At 42.8% G+C, this 22559-nt stretch overlaps 1 protein-coding gene across 2 annotated transcripts in view; it reads left to right on the top strand.

Moving 5' to 3' along the window:
* LOC111953752 (cadherin-20-like) overlaps positions 1–13385 on the top strand; it is a 114579-nt gene extending 101194 nt beyond the window's left edge. For both annotated transcript variants that reach the window (XM_023973220.2, XM_023973219.2), the window contains exons 8-12: positions 7448–7584; positions 8476–8597; positions 8875–8992; positions 10608–10859; positions 11115–13385. In XM_023973220.2, the coding sequence (XP_023828988.1) occupies positions 7448–7584; positions 8476–8597; positions 8875–8992; positions 10608–10859; positions 11115–11644 (1159 nt within the window). In that variant the 3' untranslated portion in view covers positions 11645–13385. The remainder of the gene's footprint in view (positions 1–7447; positions 7585–8475; positions 8598–8874; positions 8993–10607; positions 10860–11114) is intronic.
* Positions 13386–22559: the final 9174 nt, after the last annotated feature.

The following is a 22559-nucleotide window of genomic DNA, read 5'->3' as shown; positions in this document are numbered from 1 at the left end:
CAATAACAGCACTTACTGTTGACCGGGGCAGTTCTAGCAGGGTAGAAATTTGACGAACTGACTTGTTGGAAAGATGGCATCCTATGACGGTGCCACGTTGAAAGTCACTGAGCTCTTCAGTAAGGACATTCTAGTGACAATGTTTGTCTATGGAGATTGCATGGTTGTGTGCTCGATTTTATACAGCTGTCAGCAACGGGTGTGGCTGAAAATAGCCGAATCCACTAATTTGAAGGGGTGTTTACATACTTTTATATATATAGTGTATACATTTCTCGCCATTAAAATGAACTGCTATTTCAGAATGCTGGTATTCCAATGTTATCCCTCTTTGTAAAGCTGTGTTGGGAGTGTCTGTTAGATAATGTGGCTTTAGTGAATATATTACAACCCCTCAGTCTCATCAAGTGTCCCAAATGGCACTTTATTCCCTGTTTAGTGCAATAGGGAATAGGGTGCCATTTGGGGGACACGCTTAAAGCAGATAGAGAAAGCTCTGGGAATTATGTGTGTGAGGATGCAAATAAAACCAGCCCTGTGAGCATGGCTACAGTAAGAGCACCAACCTTGAACTGCAATTGTTTCACGGGAGCCAAATGGTGTGGCTAACATTACTATATGACAGACAACGTATGCATCCCAAATTGCACCTTTTCCCCTATGTAGCGCATTACTTTTGACCAAGACCCATTGGGAATAAGGTTGACCTTAAATGGGGGAATCAATACAACAGGAGAGAGGAGGCCTTTCTCTCTCCCTCTTTCTCTCAACACTTGCTGTCTCAAACTGTCACTGGCAAACACACACACACACACACACAAACCATAGAGTGATATTAATAGTGCTCCTTTAGGGGGATCTTCCCCTGCCATCGTCTATGCTGGGCATGTTCCCTGCGTGTGTCTGTGTGTGTGTGTGTGTGTGTGTGTGTGTGTGTGTGTGTGTGTGTGTGTGTGTGTGTGTGTGTGTCTGTGTGTGTGTGTGTTTACGTGGGAGTTTTTTGTGTGGTTGGTTGCTGCGTCGTGTGTGTGTGTGTGTGTGTGTGTGTGTGTGTGTGTGTGTGTGTGTGTGTGTGTGTGTGTGTGTGTGTGTGTGTGTGTGTGTGTGTGTGTGTGTGTGTGTGTGTGTGTGTGTGTGTGTGTGTGTCTAAACCAGTCTGACAGACCAGGCGATCCTGCCAAGGACTCTCTCTGTGTATAGCTGAGAACTCTCTCCATTTTCTCTGTGTGTACTGCTGCACAATGATGGGTCAGGAACCTGCCTTTGGGAGTTAGTTCACACTGAGTTTAGTTCACACGAGACAGAAAGGAGAGCTAAGGGAGAGAGGGAGGGAAGGAGGGAGGGAGGGAGGGAGGGAGGGAGGGAGGGAGGGAGGGAGGAGGGAGGGAGGAGGGAGGGAGGGAGGAGGGAGGGGAGGGAGGGAGGAGGGATGGAGGGAGGGAGGGAGGGAGATCACTGTACACAGAGCATAGGTTTGTTCTTTCAGGTCTTTCCCAGTAGGATTCTAAATCGACTTAATTTCCTTCTTTGAGACGCTATGCATATGGGATTAAACTGTGTCCTGCAGTAGTGCTCCCCCCACCCCCTATTAATCTGGCTTCATCTCTGTTGCGTGATGTTCTCTGAGGAGCGCTTTGGAAAGTGGCCCGTGGTGGCAGGAGATGAGCCAGCCTGTGCAGCACAGCACAGTAAAGCCCATCGCAAGTATACACACACACACCAGCTCTGTGCTGCAGCTCAATTTGGCAGAATGCAGAGATATTGCTGATTCGATCACAACTGAGACGGTTTGAGGGGCAGTTTGTCATACCTCCAAACTTTACCGCAATTCCTTATTAAATAAAGCGTAATTTCCATTGGCACTTTGAAGTCAACCCGGGTTGGGCTGGCATTGGTGGGCTAGCTCGAATTGCATTTCCCTTACAAAAGAAGATTTCAGTTTTGAAACTGCAGTCAAAGTGTAGTAACTGCATTCAACTGTGGTATTTGGACGCAGTAATTGCAGAATACCTACAGTGTACTGCAGTTATACAGCTGTCGTAGCGTTTGCTGTCATTAAATGTGAAGACTGTTATATAATCAAATAAATTCTCTATGAGTAATTATTCCATGATTAAACGAATCACGGAATAGTAATTAACTAGGAAGTCGAGGCACCACGGGAAAATGTTGTTTATAGAGTTACAATTTCCTGAAAATAATTCTTCAGATATTTTATTACCTTATTGATTACAGTTTTCTATTCATGTATTATTACCTCATCAGTCTCATTCCTGAATGTYGCAAACCCTTGGATATCTGCACGATTCCTAACATTAATCATGAATTAGCGATATACAAATTGGCTTAACTATTTATTTACTAACTAACTAATCAATCACATAATTACATGAACACACACACAGTAGGTCATACATTGGTTACTAACATGACACAAAGAAAAGTCCCTAGTGGACGAAACCAATATGATAGCTTGGTAGACAAAGGAAAGGGGTGGGGACAGCTCAGGAGGAGGAAATTCTGAGTCAATAACTACATTCATGGAAATGCTAATACTTTGAACATGAACAACCTCTGATTCGAAAATACATTTCAATTTACATATTTACGAGTGTATGCCTTTGTTGTCCCTTTCTGCGATCACCGGTCCGTCTGCTGAACAAATATTCGACAGAAAGTCTCTGATTTGTCCACCAGAGATCAAAGTATTTCGTAGTTGTAGCTTGTTATAATGGATATGTCAGAGTACCATTCGGTCGTTCGACTGGTTGCGTTTACCAGACTAAAGTACTTAAACAGCTGCAGCCTGAATAATTGTTCTTTAGTTTGTAGATTTCTTAGCCATTTCAACGTGGGAATGATCTCCACGTTCTCTGGTCTTGTCCATTGGTAGAGTTGCCAACCATTTCAACATGTAGCGACAGCTTCCATGTTTTCTGGTCTAATGTAAATTTTGTCGGAAGTGGGTTTTATACTTTTAGTATAAAAGGGGGCATTCCATGACACCGTGTAATATCTGTGCTCACGGGGGCGTGGCAACTGACTGATCATAAGTCACTATGAAAAACAATTAACATTTGGATCACATTGTTATCTTTCCAAAAGTATTCTTATGATTAATAATTTATTTTATACAACATTCAGATGCAAACCTCATAATTGAGAAGTGTATACAAACAAAGAAACAGTATTGTGTGTCTCCTGTCCTTCATGAGGTCACCAAATGAAACAAACTCAAGACTTTTCCTTAAGTGTCCACGGACCACTAAAACTGCTTGGAATACAGCGTGGGAGAGAGAGGACGCTGTAGAGCTGACCCACCGTAACCTGATCCTTCAGATCTTCACAGGAGAGTTATGACCCTGCACTCTGACTGCAGTTACACTGAAAAATTACTGCAGTAAAAAAAACGGTGTAATTTTGGACGTAGTATTTGCAGTGTACTGCAGTTATACTGCACTCTGACTGCAAACTTTTTTCATAAGGGTGCCCCCAGAATTTAGAAAGTTTGTCATGTTATGAAAGTGCATGAACACACACGACCCTTCCCCAAATATATTTCAGTTTTGAAACTGTAGTAAAAGTGTAGTAACTGCGGTCGACTGTGGTATTTTGGATGCAGTAGTTACAGAATAACTGCAGTGTACTGCAGTTGAACTGCAGTTATTCTGCAATCTAACTGCAGTTACACTGCAGTAAAAAACGGTGTTATTTTGGTATACTCCAGTTAGAGTGCAGTATAACTGCAGTTCAACTGCAGTAATTCTGTAATTACTGCGTCTAAAATGCCAAGCTCATGTGGCACAATGTATCTGATGCCGCGTGACCACGTGCAGCCCACGCATGTCAGTTGGAGCGCGGGAGCTTCCAGTTCAATGCACTCACTATACTTTACGGCTACGGTTAACTTGAATAAAGAAGAACTCATGTTAAAAAGAACAATTTTCTTTAGTATTTCTTGAACAAGAAGATGCAAAAGCTCATGCAATAGATACAGATATGTGCATGCTTTATATTCACACCCCTTGACCTTTTCCACATTTTGTTGTATAACAAATTGCATTTAAATGTATTTACTTGATATTTTTGGGTCACTGGGCTACACACAATACCCCATAATGTCAAAGTGGAATTATGTTGAAAATGTTTTTTACAAATGAATTAACAATGAAAAGCTGAAATGTCTTGATTCAATAATTATTCAACCCCTTTGTTATGGCACCCCTAAACAGTTTTTGCATGGACATTTCAAACACAGATACAACCACAAAGACTAGAGATGATTTCCAATGCCTCGCAAAGAAGGGCAACTATTGGTAGATTGCAGACACTGAATATCCCGTTTAGCATGGTGAAGTTATTAATTACACTTTGGATGGCGTATCAATACACCCAGTCATTACAAATATACAGGTGCCCTTCCAAACTCAGTTGCCGGAGAGGAAGGAAACCACTCAGGGATTTCACCATGAGGCCAATGGTGACTTTAAAACAGTTAAAGAGTTTAATGGCTGTGATAGGAGAAAACTGTTGATGGATCAACAACATTGTAGTTACTCAACAATAATAGCCTAAATGACGGAGTGAAAAGAAGGGAGACTTTATAGAATAAAAATATTCCAAAACATGCATCCAAAACAAGTCACTAAAGTAATACTGCAATAAATGTGGCAAAGCAATTCACTTTTTGACCTGAATACAAAGTGTAATATTTCTGGCAAATCCAATACAACACAACACATGACTGATTACCACTCTCCATATGTTCAAGCATAGTGGTGGCTGTAATCATTATGGATTGGGGAGTTTTTCAGGATAAAAAAAAGAAACGGAGTTGAAAAAAACTTTAATTGTTGGACATAAAAGACTGTAAACACATTAGGAAATCAGCTCCAAGCAATTTTAAGTTAAGAAATCTGTTCCCAAGTATTCCCATGCATAATGGAGAGACACGTGATCGTATTCAAATGTAAGCAACGTTTGAAATTATTATATTTTAGTCAAACATTATATCTGTTTGGGCATCTTGCAGTCAATTTGCAGTCCAGAAAAAAACGGCCCAAGGCTGAATCTAGTTGATGATCCCTGTCCTACATGCTGACCAGACTAACTCTGAACTAACTACATTAATTTGAGGAAAGGTCGAAAAGTATTAAACATGAATAGCTTCCTGTTGCTAGCTCATTTGTCCTGGGATATAAACATTGGGTTGTTATATTACCTGAAATGCACAAGGTCCTCTACTTCAACAATTAATCCACAGATTTTATTTATTTATTTATGTTTCTAGTAATCTCTCCTCCTTCAGGCTTCTTCTTCTTCTTCTTCTTTGGACTTACTTGGGTAAGTGCCTTGCAAAAGTATTCATCTCCCTTCGCATTTTTCATATTTTGTTGCATTACAACCTGTAATTTAAATGAATTTTAATTTGGATTTCATGTAATGGACATATTCAAAATACTCCAAAATGGTGAAGTGAAATGAATAAAATAACTTGTTTAAAAAATTTCAAAAAAATTTAAACGGAAAAGTGGTGCGTGCATATGTATTCACCCCCTTTCCTATGAAGCCCCTAAATAAGATCTGCTGCAACCAATTACCTTCAGAAGTCACAAAATTAGTTAAATAAAGTCCACCTGTGGGCAATCTAAGTGTCACATGATCTGTCACATGATCTCAGTATATATACACCTGTTCTGAAAGGCCCCAGAGTCTGCAACATCACTAAGCAAGGGGTACCACCAAGCAAGTGGCACCATGAAGACCAAGGAGCTCTCCAAACAGGTCATGGACAAAGTTGTGGAGAAGTACAGATCACGGTTGGGTTATAAATAAATATCAGAAACCCACGGAGTACCATTAAATCCATTATTAAGAAATACAAAGAATATGCCACCACAACAAGCCTGCCAACAGAGGGCCGCCCACCAAAACTCACGGACCAGGCACGGAGGGCATTAATCAGAGAGGCAACAAAGAGACCAAAGATAACCCTGAAGGAGCTGCAAAGCTCCACAGAGGAAATTGGAGTATCTGTACAAAGGACCACTTTAAGCCACGTAGCTGGGCTTTACGGAAGACTGGCGAGTAAAAAACATTGCTTAAAGAAAAAAATAAGCAAACACATTTGGTGTTCGCCTAAAGGCATGTGGGAGACTCCCCAAACATATGGAAGAAGGTACTCTGGTCAGATGAGACTAAAATGTATATTTTTGGCCATCAAGGAAAACGCTATGTCTGGCGCAAACCCAACACCTCTCATCACCCCGAGAATACCATCCAGTGAAGCATGGTGGTGGCAGCATCATGCTGTGGGGATGTTTTTTTTTCGGCAGGGACTGGGAAACTGGTCAGAATTGAAGGAATGATGGATGGCGCTAAATACAGGAAAATTCTTGAGGGAAACCTATTTCAGTCTTCCAGAGATTTGAGACTGGGACGGAGGTTCACCTTCCAGCAGGACAAAGGCCCTAAGCATACTGCTAAAGCAACACTCGAGTGGTTTAAGGGGAAACATTTAAATGTCTTGGAATGTCTAGTCAAAACCCAGACCTCAATCCAATTGAGAATCTGTGGTACAACTCAAATATTGCTGTACACCAGCAGAACCCATCCAACTTGAAGGAGCTGGAGCAGTTTTGCCTTGAAGAATGGGCAAAAATCCTAGTGGCTACATGTGCCAAGCTTATAGAGACATACCCCAAGAGACTTCCAGCTGTAATTGCTGCAAAAGGTGGCTCTACAAAGTATTTACTTTGGGGGGTGATGCACGCTCAAGTTTTCAGTTTTTTTGTCTTATTTCTTATTTGTTTCACAATAAAAAAATATTTTGCATCTTCGCACCTTTCGCAAGACACTGTATATGCTCCTAAAAAACATTCAGGAGATGGCACATGGGTATATTCTCCTAAAAACCAATGAGGAGCTTGGAGAGGCGGAACTTGCAGCGCGTCAAGCGTCACAAATAGATTCAAGATCTATTTCAGTGCCTGGCTACGCAGACTCTCGTTGACACGCGCGAGCAGAGTGGGTGCAATGATTGAGTAACATGAATGTGTACATTTATTTTGAAATGCTTGCGCACGTGACACGAGTGGTGTGGTTGGCATGTTAGAGACTTACCCAGAAAGACTCGCAGCTATAATCACTGCCAAAGGTGATTCTAACACGTATGGACTCTGGGTTGAATCTAATCAAGATATCGTCGTGTTATATTTTTCCTAGATTTTGTACAATTGTTGGAATTTTTCTTCCACTTTCACATTACCAAGTATTTTATGTAGATCTTGGAGAAAAAAAAGACAATTAAATCCATTGTAATAACACTTTGTAACAAAACGAAATGTGGAAGAGGTCAAGCGGTGTGAATACTTTCTAAAGGCAATGCATATAAATATCAGATAAGTGTTACTCAACATTGGTTACCCTTGTGTCCCTCTGTCACCAGGTATTCCATAGAGATGACCACCGACCTGGGGAAATATTTCTACATTGACATCACTTCCGGGGCGTTGATGACGGTGCTGTCGCTGGACAGAGAAGAGTTATCCTGGCATAACATCACCGTCCTGGCAATGGAGATGAGTATGTCACACAAACACACACGACACACACACACACACACACACACACACACACACACACACACACACACACACGTACACACACACACACACAAATGACACCCTATTGTCTACATAGTACAAAAGAAGTGCACTATATAGGGAACATGGTGCCATTTGGGAGAAAGCCACATACAGTATGCTACATACACACATATCTGGTTTATTTTGAATGAGGCCACATTATTATATTATATTGTATTGTGTGATAATATAAAACAGACTTGTACACAGCGGGAGTTTTCAGGACCCAGGAGAGTCACCTTCAGTCTCCTTGTTTTGTTTTTGTTTGTTTGGAATGCACACTAACGAGGGGAGCTTTGTTTTAATTAATGGCTTCATTGAATAGAACACACCTTATTTGGGTCAAATTGGCACATATGACTCAATTGGTTATCAGAAGGAGAGGGGGGTGGAGAGGGACAGGGACAAAAGAAGACAGCAGAGGAATAGAGATTATCCAGTGTGGTGGGATGGCTGTGTTGTAACTGTAGGCCCCAGGGAGAGATGGAGGGGGAGAGAGAGAGAGTTGTTACTTGGAGTCTACACACACATGCAGCGCAAAGAGCCATTCACCCTCAACTGGAGAGTGCCAAAGTCAAGCTATTGATTGATCAATTGTTTGATGAAAGCTGAGAAAGTAGTTACTGCCTGCTAGTATTTCCATTGCCAATTACACAGCTGATTAAGGTATGCAAATGGTCATTTTGGATAATAACCGAATTGTAATCTTATTCTAAGCAACCATTCTGAGTATTTCATCCTAGTCTGTCTTTCGGCATCGGCTAGTGTGTGTGTGTGTGTCTTGTACACTAACGTGTGTGTGTGTGTATGCGTGTGTGTTTTCTTCCAGGTAATCCCAGTATGATCGGGAGTGTGTCTGTAGCTGTGAAGATTCTGGACGTGAATGATAACCCTCCATCGCTGACACAGTACTTTGAAGCTTTCGTCTGTGAGAGTGCCAAGGCTGGACAGGTACAGAGGCATACACACACACACACACATACACACACACATGGAAGATACACACGCAAGACCTGAACAGAGGCAGACCAATAACCAGTATTTGCAGACCTGTGATTTTATCGTATGGAGAATTATTCAAAATGATGGAATACTGTAAAGAAATATCTGCATAATATGAATGTATGTAATATCTGTCAGTTTCACTCACAACTTGTCTCAGGTCAGCGATCCTAACTGTCTCTCTCTCCCATCTCCTGGCTGTTGTCTTGTTGTCTGGTGACCTAAGCTGATTCAGACAGTGACGGCAATAGACCCAGATGATCCTCTGGGAGGTCAGCACTTCTACTACAGCCTGGCACCAGAGGCTGCTAACAACCCCAACTTCACCCTCAGAGACAATCAAGGTAAATAAAGGCTTTATTATACAGCAGTAAAACCCCCCTAACTACCTGGACATGTATTTTTTGTAACACTCAACCATTTTCTGTTGACATCATTTCCCTTTTGTGCTTAATTCTTTAGAGTCTAAGGTGTGGGTTCGATTTTGAATTTTAGGACCCCTTTAGGTATCAAAAACAATTTAAAAAAATATATGCAGGTATATTTGATAAAATATTGATTTAGACGTCTAAAGCCCATGGAAACGAAATGAATTGCAAATTCATAAATGGCAAAAAGGGACAGTCAAAAAAATTAATAATGAGAAAAAAGGTTTTGAAGTTGTCACGCCCTGACCTTAGAGTTCCTTATTATTTTCTATGTTTGGTTAGGTCAGGGTGTGACTCGGGTGGGAAAGTCTATGTTTTCTATTTCTTTGTTTTTGGCCGTGTGTTTCCCAATCAGAGGCAGCTGTCTATCGTTGTCTCTGATTGGGGATCATACATAAGTTGTCATTTTCCTTTTGGGTTTTGTGGGATCTTGTTTTCTGTTTCGTGTCTGTACCTGACAGAACTGTGCTCTTTCGTTTTCACTTTGGTTATTTTGTTTGAGTGTTTTTTGAAAATAAAAATCATGAACACTTTCCACGCTGCGCTTTGGTCCACTCCTTTCGACGAGAGCCATAACAGAAGTGCCTGTCCTAAATCTAGGAGATATATAAAGGTGAAAAACTTACTTCATATTCCATATGTTTTTTTAAAAACCGGTACTGATTACCTTCAGACGAGTCATGTGACACTTGTGGGGGTCATAGAACAAAACGGAGAACACCATCGTGTTCGTGAGAATCTCCATTTTCCATAGAGGCGTGTTCGTGAGAATCTCCATTTTCCACATTAGTTTGCAGCCCAAATGGTTCAGACGCTACCAAACAGAGGTTGGCACATCGACAGTACCGTCTTCAGACGAGTCTGAAGGGGGTCGTAGAGGGTCGTGGAGCAAAACCATTAAGTTGTCATAAAAGTTTGCAGGTCAAACCTTTCAGATGCTACAGACGTTTACGTGAGAAAAAAATATTTTTGGGATGACTCATGGTCTGACAAACACCGCTCTTGGTAATGATGTAACATACACTGAGTGTACATACATTAGGAACACCTTCCTAATATTAAGCTGCACCCCACCTTTTCCCTCAGAACAGCCTCAATTCATCAGGGCATGGACTCTACAAGATGTGGAAAGAATTTCACGGGGGTTTCTGGCCCATATTGACTCCAATGCTTCCCAAATTGTGTCAATTTGGCTGGATGTCCTTTGGGTGGTGGACCATTCTTCATACGGGAAACTGTTGAGCATGAAAAACCCAGCAGCGTTGCAGTTCTTGACACACTCAAACCGGTGTGCCTGGCATCCATGTTTCAATTGTCTCAAGGTTTAATAATCCTTCTTTAACCTGTCTCCCCCCTTCATCTACACTGATTGATGTGGATTTAACAGGTGACATCAATAAGGGATCATAGCCTTCACCTGGAATCACCTGGTCAGTCTATGACATGGAAAGAGCATGTTCCTAATGTTTTGTCCACTCAGTGTATATACTGTATCTAACCAGGCTCCTCTCTCTCTTCGTCCCCGATGTAGACAACACAGCATGGATCCTGACGCGGCGTGGAGGCTGGTCTCAGCAGGACCAGTCAGTCTACTACCTTCCTATCTTTATCTCAGACAGAGAGCTGCCGGTCCAGACCAGCACCAGCACCCTGACTATCCGTGTGTGTAGCTGCGATGTGGAGGGCAACGTTATGTCCTGTAATGCTGAGGCCTACCACCTACCGGCTAGTCTGAGCAGAGGGGCACTCATCGCCATACTGGCATGTATCTTTGTGATGCTCGGTAGGTCATGATCTTGTTCTTTGAAGGGATTTTCTCCACTGCTGATCTGCTTTATACGTACTTAATAAGCTACTGTATATTTGTATTGTCTTTGTATACGATAACATCATATTCCACTCTTTTACCAAATCTATGCTTATATTGAATGTCTTAGTATAGTACACTAACTCACCAAACTCACTGAAGCAACCATTAACAATCTTCCATATTTGGGGTTCATGTTGTATCTGACCATGTCTCTTTTTTCTCCACTAGTGATGATCCTGCTCATGTTGTCCCTCCGGAGCCACCGTAAGAAGCCCTACCTGCACGATGAGGAAGACAACGTCCACGAGAACATCGTCCGCTACGATGACGAGGGGGGTGGAGAGGAGGACACCGAGGCCTTTGATATCGCTGCAATGTGGAACCCCCACGAGGCCCACCTAGTGGGGAAGCAACGTCAGGACAAGCTGCCCGAAATCGAGAGCCTTTCACGCTACGTTCCCCTTGCATGTGTGGGCTGGCCAGGGAGTGTTTGTGTTGGTGGAGACAGCAACGTGCAGGGGTATGTGCTGTCCAAGCTCCTGGAGGCGGATTTGGACCCCTGCGCCCCACCTTACGATTCCCTACAGACCTACGCCTACGAGGGGGAGGGATCGGTGGCTGAGTCCCTGAGCTCGCTGCAGTCTGTGTGCTCCAATACTGATCACGAGTATGATTATCTCAATGACTGGGGGCCCAGGTTTAAGAAACTGGCAGAGATGTACGGGGTTCTGGAGACAAGCAACCCTCCCATGTGGTAGAGGGGCGGACGGAACGAAAGACTCACCCCTATATACACACATCTTATAGGAAAGAAGAGACTGAAACATAGAGACTGAAACGGAGACATGTAGAGAAACAGGAACAGAGAGAGAGAGAGAAATAGAGAGAATGCATTTGAAAGGTATGCTCCCCATAGAACTGCAGAATTTGCAATAGCACCACTGAGCATCGCCTATTCTCTATAGCCTTAGAGCTGGGTTGCCTCAACCCTGAGCTGGGTTGCTTCCTAGCTGTGTAGCTGCCATCACCACCCTTCCCCATCTCCAGGAGAGGCTTGAGAGTAGCCTGGACTGACTGACAGACAGCTAGCGTCACAAGGCCCTCAAAGCAAAGGGCTTCAAAGCACACGTTAGTTAACTCTATTGGCCGACCCAGGCCCTAGCCACAGGCGCCAGCAGCTCTTTGGTCCAAAGGGTCCCATTCCCCTCAGATGAACACAAGAGAGGGGAACGAGGGGAAAACAAGGGACTCAACATACTTAGCCTTACCTTCCTGCACACATTTACGCAGGACTCAAACAAACTCCGAAATGCTGACGTCTTTTTTGTTGGTTTGTTTTGACAATATTTTGGTTAAGACTTTGCTTTTTGTATTCCAAGCCACTATGACACAATGAAAAAAAAATGAAGCGGAAGATACATTTTTGATGACCTGTTTGTCATTATTGTTGCAACCATTTTGATTTGAAAACTGCAATTTTTTCCATTAAGGGTAACTTCAATATGTGGCCGTCTCTTATTAATTAATTTATTTTTTCATGTGCTGTATTTGTATTTCTTATAACTTATTTTGGGGAATCAAACAAACACTGGACTAGTGTTTGATGTTATCCCAAGGTTGTGGGATCGGCATAAAATATGTTCAAATATGTTCAAGAGATATGATGTAACATAAATGTTTCAATGGCGTCTAATTGCAATTCTGTGTTTCAAAGACAATGTTTCTCCCGGCATTTCTCAGTGTCTTGTTTCAGACATAGTAAGGGAGATGGAAACTCTGTAATCCTATTTGGATTTGAAGATTATTTGTTAAACGTATCGATTCATATTTTGTTAGTTTGAACCCTTTGTTGTTTTGCTGCTGGTTAGGAGCATAAAGCATGATCATGCATTCATCAGGAAGTGTGTGTCCTCCAAATTGCACCCTATGCAAAGTAGTGCACTATATAGGAAATAGGGTGCCACTTGGGACGCAGACACAACCTTTAAACTCTTGTTTTGAAATAAACTGTCCATGATACCGCAGCAGGACTGAGGGACGTTACAGTATCTGTATCTGAAATGAAGGATGGCCAGTTACCGTAAATGTTTTACTCATCATTACAAACATAGCTGGATGAGTAAAACCAGGGGATGTACGATATGGTAAAAAGCATTTCATCAGGGTATCAGCCATGATTAGGGGTGTAGTCCAACTCTGCCATACATTGTTGCTTGATCTCAACCCTCGCATCCCGTCCCATAGACTTTGAAAACTTTGATAATCTGCTTCTTCAAGTGCCAAATGTAAAGAAGAAGAAAATGTATTTCAGCAAAACGACGCCAAATAAACAAAGGGACTTCTTTATCAAAGATGATGTGAAACAATAGGAGGAAATTTGGATCATTTTTGATTGGGTGGACTCTACTTGAAATATGTGTGGTGTCAGTTATGCTACAGTATGTGGTATTTGAATGTAGATATTTGTTGTATACTTGGTAATAAAATAAGAAAATGAAACATTTTGCTGTCGTCAAGTCAAGTTGCCAAGTTGGCTGGGATTCAATGAAATGCGTGCTGTTTTCAAGCACTGCACACAACGCACCTTTTTTCAGACATTCGCAATAATGGCATCGCAATAATGGTAAATGCTGCCGATGTTAGCTCAAAGGGAAATTACTTTAAATGTCAAGTGCTGTGTACTTGTCTGCGACGTGGCTTTGCTTATCCGCTTTTGAGAGCAAAAAAATAAAGGTGTTTAGTTACTTTTAGTACTTCAGGTATTTTAGCAATAACTATGGAGAGAGAGCGTACTTCGGAAAAATAAATCACTTCTCTCCCCTGCAAGGAACATTAGGTGGCATTTCCCTGAAGCATGACAGAAGTGTAAAGCCTTTCAAAAGATAAAGCAGCTATTTAAATGTGCAATCATATATGCTAAATTGTTCTCCAGTGTTATTGCATATGACTCCATTTTCATTGCATTTCCCTCTAAAAGTACTTAATTTGCTTGACTTATTTTGTTTGGAGGCAATTGGGTTTAAAACGTTGATTAAAATCTCATTCCCTCTGTTGTCCTCATATCTGTACCTGTGCCTAAAGCAGAACAGGCAACTCAGGGAGGCTTCCATTCCATTATTTTCTCAACACACAATTATACAGACAAGCTTCCCAGATGAAACTCTAACTAAGAACATCCATTTTAGCCATAATGGTGTAATGATAAAACTTTTTATTTTTTATTAATTCCATATTCCAATTAAAAGCATGAATATGTCCCTGTTGGAATTCAAAAAGTTAACCTTGGATGTATGGTGTTTGTGTCTATGTGTTTCTCTCTAACATTGCAACCGACCAGAGGAGGCTTTTGTTTTCCATGTGTTTGATATCATTCCATTTATTCCACCCATTACAATGAGCCCATCCCTGCCCACCAGCCAACCCTGCAACAGACAGACTTAGCCTACAAACAGACAATGATCCACTACTATGTTCTGTGATGCTAATGTTAGCTCATCTAGCCTCAAATGTCCTCAATGAATTAATGATACCTTTTTTCAGAGAGGAAGGGAAGAGAGGATAGGAGGGAGAAATGAAACATTGTTCACAACATGTTCTACTGCTTATTATTCATAGCCATTGAGGAGCATACACGACACAGTGGAACACTCAAATTACAAGCCAACGGTTTTGTTTTGTCTGTACATTCAGCTCTATTCTATGACAACTGTTGTAGACATGCATGTATTATAATCACATCATATTGTCCTGCATGTCATTTATCCTGTCATTTAGTGCATGACATTTTCCATTTAGCAAAGAACACGTCCAGCCACTATATCCCTTGAAGTACATGATACATGTATACTAGAAAGAACAAGGAAAACATGGAAGTTGTAGCCAACCAGTAAAATACAGTGCACCCAATATGATTAATCGGGTAATGTACGCATTATGCAAATTGTCAATCAGTTTAAATGAGAAGTTGTTAATTAGTATGACTGAGAAAAACCTGCAGACATTAAAACTCTGTAACTTCACATTTCCCCTGAATCCTCTCTATTCTAAATCACAAATATGAATGATGTGCTGTGATTAACCTCCTTATTAATCATTCTTGCTACAGGCCTAAATCCCTTCTACAGAGCATATGTAGCATGTGTCATTATAAAGGAAATAACATCTCTGTCTCTAACATCCTCCCAATACCCTTCACTGTAGTTCCCTGCTCCTTCCTACCCCTCCATCACTACCGCCACCACCTTTCACGCACACAGGCATGAGCACACACATGTGCACACACACACACATACACACACACTCTCTCTCTCTCTCTTTCACTCACACACGCACACTTCTGTCCCAGTGTTATGCAGAGGCGTCAGGGGTAATTTGTCTTAAGCCTCGGTGCTCTGTCTCCCATAAGAGCGTTTCAAACTGCAGCACAAGTTAATAAGACTCGGGCTGGCTCCCTTCACTAATCCTGCCCATGGTAAACTCACAGCAGAGCAGAAGCCACTGAATCATCCTCTAATAACATGCTGTACAAAAAAAGATTCACTCCCTCGATCAGCTGAAACTGGAGGCAAGGCAGACTAACTTGCACCAGACAGGGAGCGAGAGATCTGTGCACCGTGGTGGGTTATTTACACTTTATCCTTCCAAGTTACAGTGTAGCTTGTGTTTTTTTGCCGTTTGGGCAACACGTCTAACTGCGTTGTGTGCTCTCTGTGTATCCAGTATAACACCAAACATTTTAAAGGCCTGGATGGATGGATGTGTCATGGATGGACTAATCCCTATACTATGTAGGGAATCAGGTGCCATTTAGGACGCGGGCTTACTGTATAAGTAGTAATGGCTGTGTAAGAGGAGAACACCTTTTCATCAGGCATTAGTCCAATTGAACCTTTCCCTCTATGCGTTCAGATAAATGACTGCATAACAAACACAACAAACAGTCCTAGTCCTGATAGCAACCAGTTCTGCACTTTTATTATTAATGCTGCCGACAGACACCTTTATCTTGCCACCGCATACTGTAAGTGCATGGAAAGAAGGAGTAGAGGAATGGAGAAGGGAGTGGGAGAAAGAGCGATATATGTGGGGGGTTAACTCCATTTATCAGAGGCTATGGGTTATGTCAGAGAAGGGGAAGTAAAACTGATATCTAGCTGTCCCCTGACCCTCCTCTATAGCTCCGTCCATCTCTCCATCTCCTCTTCGCCCCATGCCCACCACCTCTCCAAAATGACACATTTTTGTTGCAGGTTTCAAACAAACCATAGATGAACCCAGAGTTGCTCTCAGTGCTGTTAGAAAACTGGCCAAGCTGACAGAAGCCAGATCTGTCAAATTGGACTTGGCACAAAGTGTACTATCCCAATACCCCCCAACGACTAAATGCTACTTTCCTGCAAAGAGAAAATTAGTGGAGGAAAACTGCAAATAATAGAGAGATCTGGAGCGTTGGGAGCATTTGTTATGGAGTTTGATCAGCGGCAGTGTGTTAGATTAGGATATGGTTCAGTGTTCAGTTTGGGGTATGTATGCAGCACACACCGATAACGTTTGTATTGAGCTGCCAATCTCACAAAGCCCTCTGGCATTTTTGGGGCTGGTGCTTCTTGATTTTGCCAGTCCGTCCATCATGGCAGCGGCAGTGGCAGTGGCTTGTGCAGGTGGGCCTGTATGTATTCCTGTCTGATCATTATCTAGAAGATTGAAATAAACATGTCCGTCTCTGTGAGGTTGTTGTTACAGGCTCCTCTACTCATCTCCCTTCCAATTCTCTCCTCTGCTTTCATCTATTTTCCTCTACTTGCTCCCTCTCCGCTCTTTCCCCCGTTTCCTGGCCTGCTTGTTTCCCAGAGACCTGAATTACTACCTTTCTTCCTGAGGCAATATTCAATAACAGGCGGAGTTATGTAAATGTCTGGCCCCAGGAAGGTGGTAAATTAATAATGTATTGTTATGAATGTTGTTTCTTCTGTCCTCACGTTATTTAGCTAGAAATCAAATCAAATCAAATGTAATTTGTCACATGCGCCGAATACAACAGGTGTGTAGACCTTACAGTGAAATGCTTACTTACAAGCCAACGCAGTTTTAAGAAAATACTCCCAAAAAAGCAAGAGATAAAAAATAACAAAAAATTCAAGAGCAGCACTAAAATAACAATAGTGAGGCTATATACAGGGGGTACCGGTACAGAGTCAATGTGCAGGGGCACCAGTGTTAAGGTAATTGATGTAATATATACATGTAGGTAGAGTTATTAAAGTGACTATGCATAGATAATAACAGAGAGTAGCAGCAGCGTTGAAGATGGGTGGGGCAATGCAAATAGTCTGGATAGCCATTTGATTAGATGTTCAAGAGTCTTATGGCTTGGGGGTAGGTGCTGTTTAGAAGCCTCATGGACCTAGACTTGGCCCTCCGGTACAGCTTGCCGTGCGGTAGCAAAGAGAACAGTCGATGACTAGGGTGGCTGGAGACTTTGACAATATTTGGTCTTCCTCTGACACCGCCTGGTATAGAGGTCCTGGATGGCAGGAAGCTTAGCCCAGTGATGTACTGAGCCGTACGCACTACCCTCTGTATTGCCTTGCGGTCGGAGGCTGAGTAGTTGCCATACCAGGCAGTGATGCAACCTGTCAGGATGCTCTCGATGGTGCAGCTGTAAAACCTTTTGAGGATCTGAGGATCCATGCCAAATCTTTTCAGTCTCCTGAGGGGGAATAGGTTTTGTCGTGCCCTCTTCACGACTGTCTTGGTGTGCATGGACCATTTTAGTTTGTTGGTGATGTGGACGCCAAGGAACTTGAAGCCCTCAACCTGCTCCACTACAACCCTGTCGATGAGAATGGGGGAGTGCTCAGTCCTCATTTTGTGTAGACCACAATCATCTCCTTTGTCTTGATCACGTTGAGGGAGGTTGTTGACCACTTTTTTATAGACCGATTCACTGGTGCTTCCTGCTTTGCTTTGCTTGTAAGCAGGAATAAGGAGGATAGAATTATGGTCAGATTTGCCAAATGGTGGGCGAGGGAGAGCTTTGTACATGTCTCTGTGTGTGGAGTAAAGGTGTCTGCCTGTGATTGCGCAGGAAGAGGAATATTGCATGACAATGTTTGACATTCTATAGAATCAGTATTTTATTGTCTCTGGAGGAAACCCCTACAGACAGAACAGAACCAAACACTCATTACAACATTGAAGAACAAAATAACTCCTCCATTCGCTTCTCCTCTATACTATTCAAAGTACTTTAGTAGCTGTACTGTTCCGCTAATCTTTCTTACAGATAGAATCAACAGTAAGCGAAACAGACCTGCTGTCCACACTATGGCCGTCATTGTTTTTGCTCAAGAAAAATTGAGCGTGTGATGTCAGAGGGAATAAAACAGTGTTCGTTGTCGCAATATTGCAAACAGACGTGGCGGTTTCACCATTAACGATTCCAGCTTTAAATGTGTCAGAATGAGTCAGAGTTTCATTTCTTACAGGCTAAGATGACATTCAGGACTTGAGTGTGAGTATTCATTTGTCTCAAGTAGATCCGACACACATTAGCAATGGGGGGGGTTAAGAACCTGTATGCGTCCCAAATTGGGCCATATTCCCTATACAGAGCACTACTTTTAACTAGGGCCTATAAGGAATAGGGTGCCATTTGGGACCTAAGACTATAATTCCCCACTGCTTTGGAGCAGCAGAGGTTATTTCCTGACAGGATCCTCTTCATTCTTGGGGATTTAGTCAGCTGGGTGGTGGAGTGGTGAGGCGGTTGAGGACGGGGTAAGGGTGACGTCGGGACAGAGGGCTCACCTCGAGTTCAGAAGGCACTGGGGTGTGAGAGAGTCTTGTCATGATGATACCAGGATTGTTTCTGAGAAAGCATGGCCTGGAATATTCACTCCAGACTGGAGGAGATGACCATGCCAGTACTATGAGTACACATCACAGGGTTCAGCTTATGAGACAGGATAAGAGATCATAAATATCATCACACTTCAGTTCTCAAAGAACACATTTTAAAGTGTTCCTGATTAGATATTCTTCTGTAATGATAACAGTCCACTTTCAGTTTCTTCTCAAAATGTTGACAAGCGAATTCTCTACATTCTACCCTTTTCACCCACAGTTCCATAATCATGTGTTGAATACTTCATATGCTAAGTCAATGTGTGCAGCCATTGTGTAAACACACAGCATATAATTGGCAATTCTTTTTACAGAGAAACCATATGATTTCACATGTGGAATCATGTGAAAACATGTATTTTTGGAACATTTCACATGATCACATTTTCACATGTATAGTTTATTTTATCACATGTTAACTTCACATAAGATCACGTGATCTCATGAAAACATGTGTTTTTGGAACACGTCATGTCTTCACGTGAAATGAATGTAGTTTTTCCATAAGTGTAATTCATATAATAGCCACACTTTATCAAGGTGAATTACCTCGCCCGATTATTCCAATAAGTGTCTTTTATCTGGAGAGTCAGAGCTGAACACTGAAGTATGGACCTCGATAGAATAACTCATTTGCTGAACTGAACAGGTCAGAAGAGCTACACACAAATGCATGCACTCACTCGCACGCGCACATGCACACATAGTGTCAAAGACATAGCATCCTGTCAGGACCGAGTACACAGAGCAGCACAGTGTGTATTCCCAGGGTTAGTTACATTTGTTATGAGCGTGACCTCCTTTAATCCACCGTGGCTCGCTCGCCAGCCTCTCCTGTGCATTAATTAACGCTCCGTTCTGAAGGCGTAAACAGATCAATGGGCATCCATTGGCACAGGTAGAAATAGACACAGCAAACAAGGCAGCCAACAGGGTCAAAAGCATCTCATATTTACATGCAAGAAGACACAACAACTTTGATAGAGAAACAACAGTACTGATGTGGAAGGCTGACACCTACGTTTTCATGCACTCTCAAGCCGTCTCTAGCCTTCTCATGTCGATGCGCTATCTCTGATTCTCTCTTTCCTCTCTCTCTCTTTCTCTCTCTCTAGCTCAATTCCTGTCTCATAGAAAACAACAGGCCCTCTCAGCCCACCACAGGAGGACGTGGCACCTGAATTGTGGAGGACGGGCTCGTGGAATGGTATAAAATACACTGCTCAAAAAAATAAAGGGAACACTTAAACAACACAATGTAACTCCAAGTCAATCACACTTCTGTGAAATCAAACTGTCCACTTAGGAAGCAACACTGATGGATTGCAATAAATTTCACATGCTGTTGTGCAAATGGAATAGCAAAAGGTGGAAATTATAGGCAATTAGCAAGACCCCCCAATAAAGAGTGGTTCTGCAGGTGGTGACCACAGACCACTTCTCAGTTCCTATGCTTCCTGGCTGATGTTTTGTCACTTTGAATGCTGGCGGTGCTTTCACTCTATGGTAGCATGAGACGGAGTCTGCAACCCACACAAGTGGCTCAGGTAGTGCAGCTCATCCAGGATGGCACATCAATGCGAGCTGTGGCAAGTAGGTTTGCTGTGTCTGTCAGCGTAATGTCCAGAGCATGGAGGGCTACCAGGAGACAGGCCAGTACATCAGGAGACGTGGAGAGGCCGTAGGAGGCAACAACCCAGCAGCAGGACCGCTACCTCCGCCTTTGTGCAAGGAGGAGCACTGCCAGAGCCCTGCAAAATGACTCCAGCAGGACCAAATGTGCATGTGTCTGCTCAACGGTCAGAAAACAGACTCCATGAGGTGGTATGAGGGCCCGACGTCCACAGGTGGGGGTTTGTCTACAGCCCAACACCGTGCAGGACGTTTGGCATTTGCCAGAGAACACCAAGATTGGCAAATTCGCCACTGGCGCCCTGTGCTCTTCACAGATGATAGCAGGTTCACTGTCACGTAGAGTGAGGCCAGAAGGCTAAACTGGAAACCTAACCTCTATCAAAATAAAAAGATGGCGAACCGCAAAAGTTCTTCTGTGCAAAGGTGTTTATTTACAAGGTGATTCCGGAAACAAAAAACAACAGTACTGCCATCAAACGTCTACCTTATGGGACAGCTTAAAACAATGCTGCCCCATCCACAGCTTGATCCAAAATGCCTCTTCATGAACTGAAAGAGAGGCTCCTTTTGTAGGCTAAGCCCCTCCCCTCAGAACAATTAACACTAATTAATTAAGCAATTAAATATACAAACCTACATTTTCCATTAACTAAACCTACTAAAGGATATACATTGCAACACGTTTTTTAAACAATACCACAACATAACATTTACAACATTACATCACTACTGACAGTATCTTTCAATATGCCCATATGCCCATTTACATTAATGAGCCATTTGGACAGGCACTATAAAGTCAGCCAATCCCTTAGCTCGGTCCTTTTCCAGCATACCCGGAAGCTACAGAGATGGAGAGAGAGAGGAACAGAACGAACAAACAAAGCGCTCATCCACAACATTGATAAGATAATAATATGCATATCTTAATATGAACACTGACAAGTATGAAATGTATGTACTAAGACAGAAGTTAATTGTGTGTGTCGACCCATATTGTTAACTTATCTTATAACGGAGCAGGGAGGAGTGATGAATGTGTGCGTGCGTTAAAGAACCAAATGCTGCCCGCGGCCAGTGACGGACTTCTACGTCACATTCACACTGAGCACATGAGCACGTGACAGACGTGACAGAGTGCTGGAGACGCCGTGGAGAACGTTTTGCTGCCTGCAACATCCTCCAGCATGACCGGTTTGGCGGTGGGTCAGTCATGGTGTGGGGTGGCATTTCTTTGTGGGGCCGCACAGCCCTCCATGTGCTCGCCAGAGGTAGCCTGACAGCCATTAGTACCGAGATGAGATCCTCAGACCCCTTGTGAGACCATATGCTGACACATGCACATTTGTGGCCTGCTGGAGGTCATTTTGCAGGGCTCTGGCAGTGCTCCTCCTTGCACAAAGCGGAGGTAGCGGTCCTGCTGCTGGTTGTTCCCTCCTACGGCCTCCTCCACGTCTCCTGATGTACTGGCCTGTCTCCTGGTAGCGCCTCCATGCTCTGACACTACGCTGACAGAACACAGCAAACCTTCTTGCCACAGCTCGCATTGATGTGCCATCCTGGATGAGCTGCACTACCTGAGCCACTTGTGTGGGTTGTAGACTCCGTCCATGCTACCACTAGAGTGAAAGCACCGCCAGCATTCAAAAGTGACCAAAACATCAGCCAGGAAGCTAGGAACTGAGAAGTGGTCTGTGGTCACCACCTGTAGAACCACTCCTTTATTGGGGATGTCTTGCTAATTGCCTATAATTTCCACCTTTTGTCTATTCCATTTGCACAACAGCATGTGAAATTTATTGTCAATCAGTGTTGCTTTCTAAGTGGACAGTTTGATTCACAGAAGTGTGATTGACTTGGAGTTACATTGTGTGTTTAAGTGTTCCCTTTATTTTTTTGAGCAGTGTACATCAAACACATAGGTTTCCATGTGTTTGATGCCATTCCATTCGCTCTGCGCCAGCCATTATTACCAGCCGCCTCCACTCAGCAACATCCACTGCAGCCCACATATGCCAAACATACTGTATAAAGTCATCCATGCATTAGTTAGGCCCAACCCACCTGAGTTCACATAGGAGTGTGACAGGGCAGGGAGGCATGTCATGCCATGCAACCGCCATGAAACGACAT

Source organism: Salvelinus sp. IW2-2015, linkage group LG27, assembly GCF_002910315.2.
Source record: "Salvelinus sp. IW2-2015 linkage group LG27, ASM291031v2, whole genome shotgun sequence".
Classification (NCBI taxonomy): domain Eukaryota; kingdom Metazoa; phylum Chordata; class Actinopteri; order Salmoniformes; family Salmonidae; genus Salvelinus; species Salvelinus sp. IW2-2015.
The sequence above is the reverse complement of the archived record's forward strand: the minus strand, read 5'-3'. Positions and strand labels throughout refer to the sequence as shown.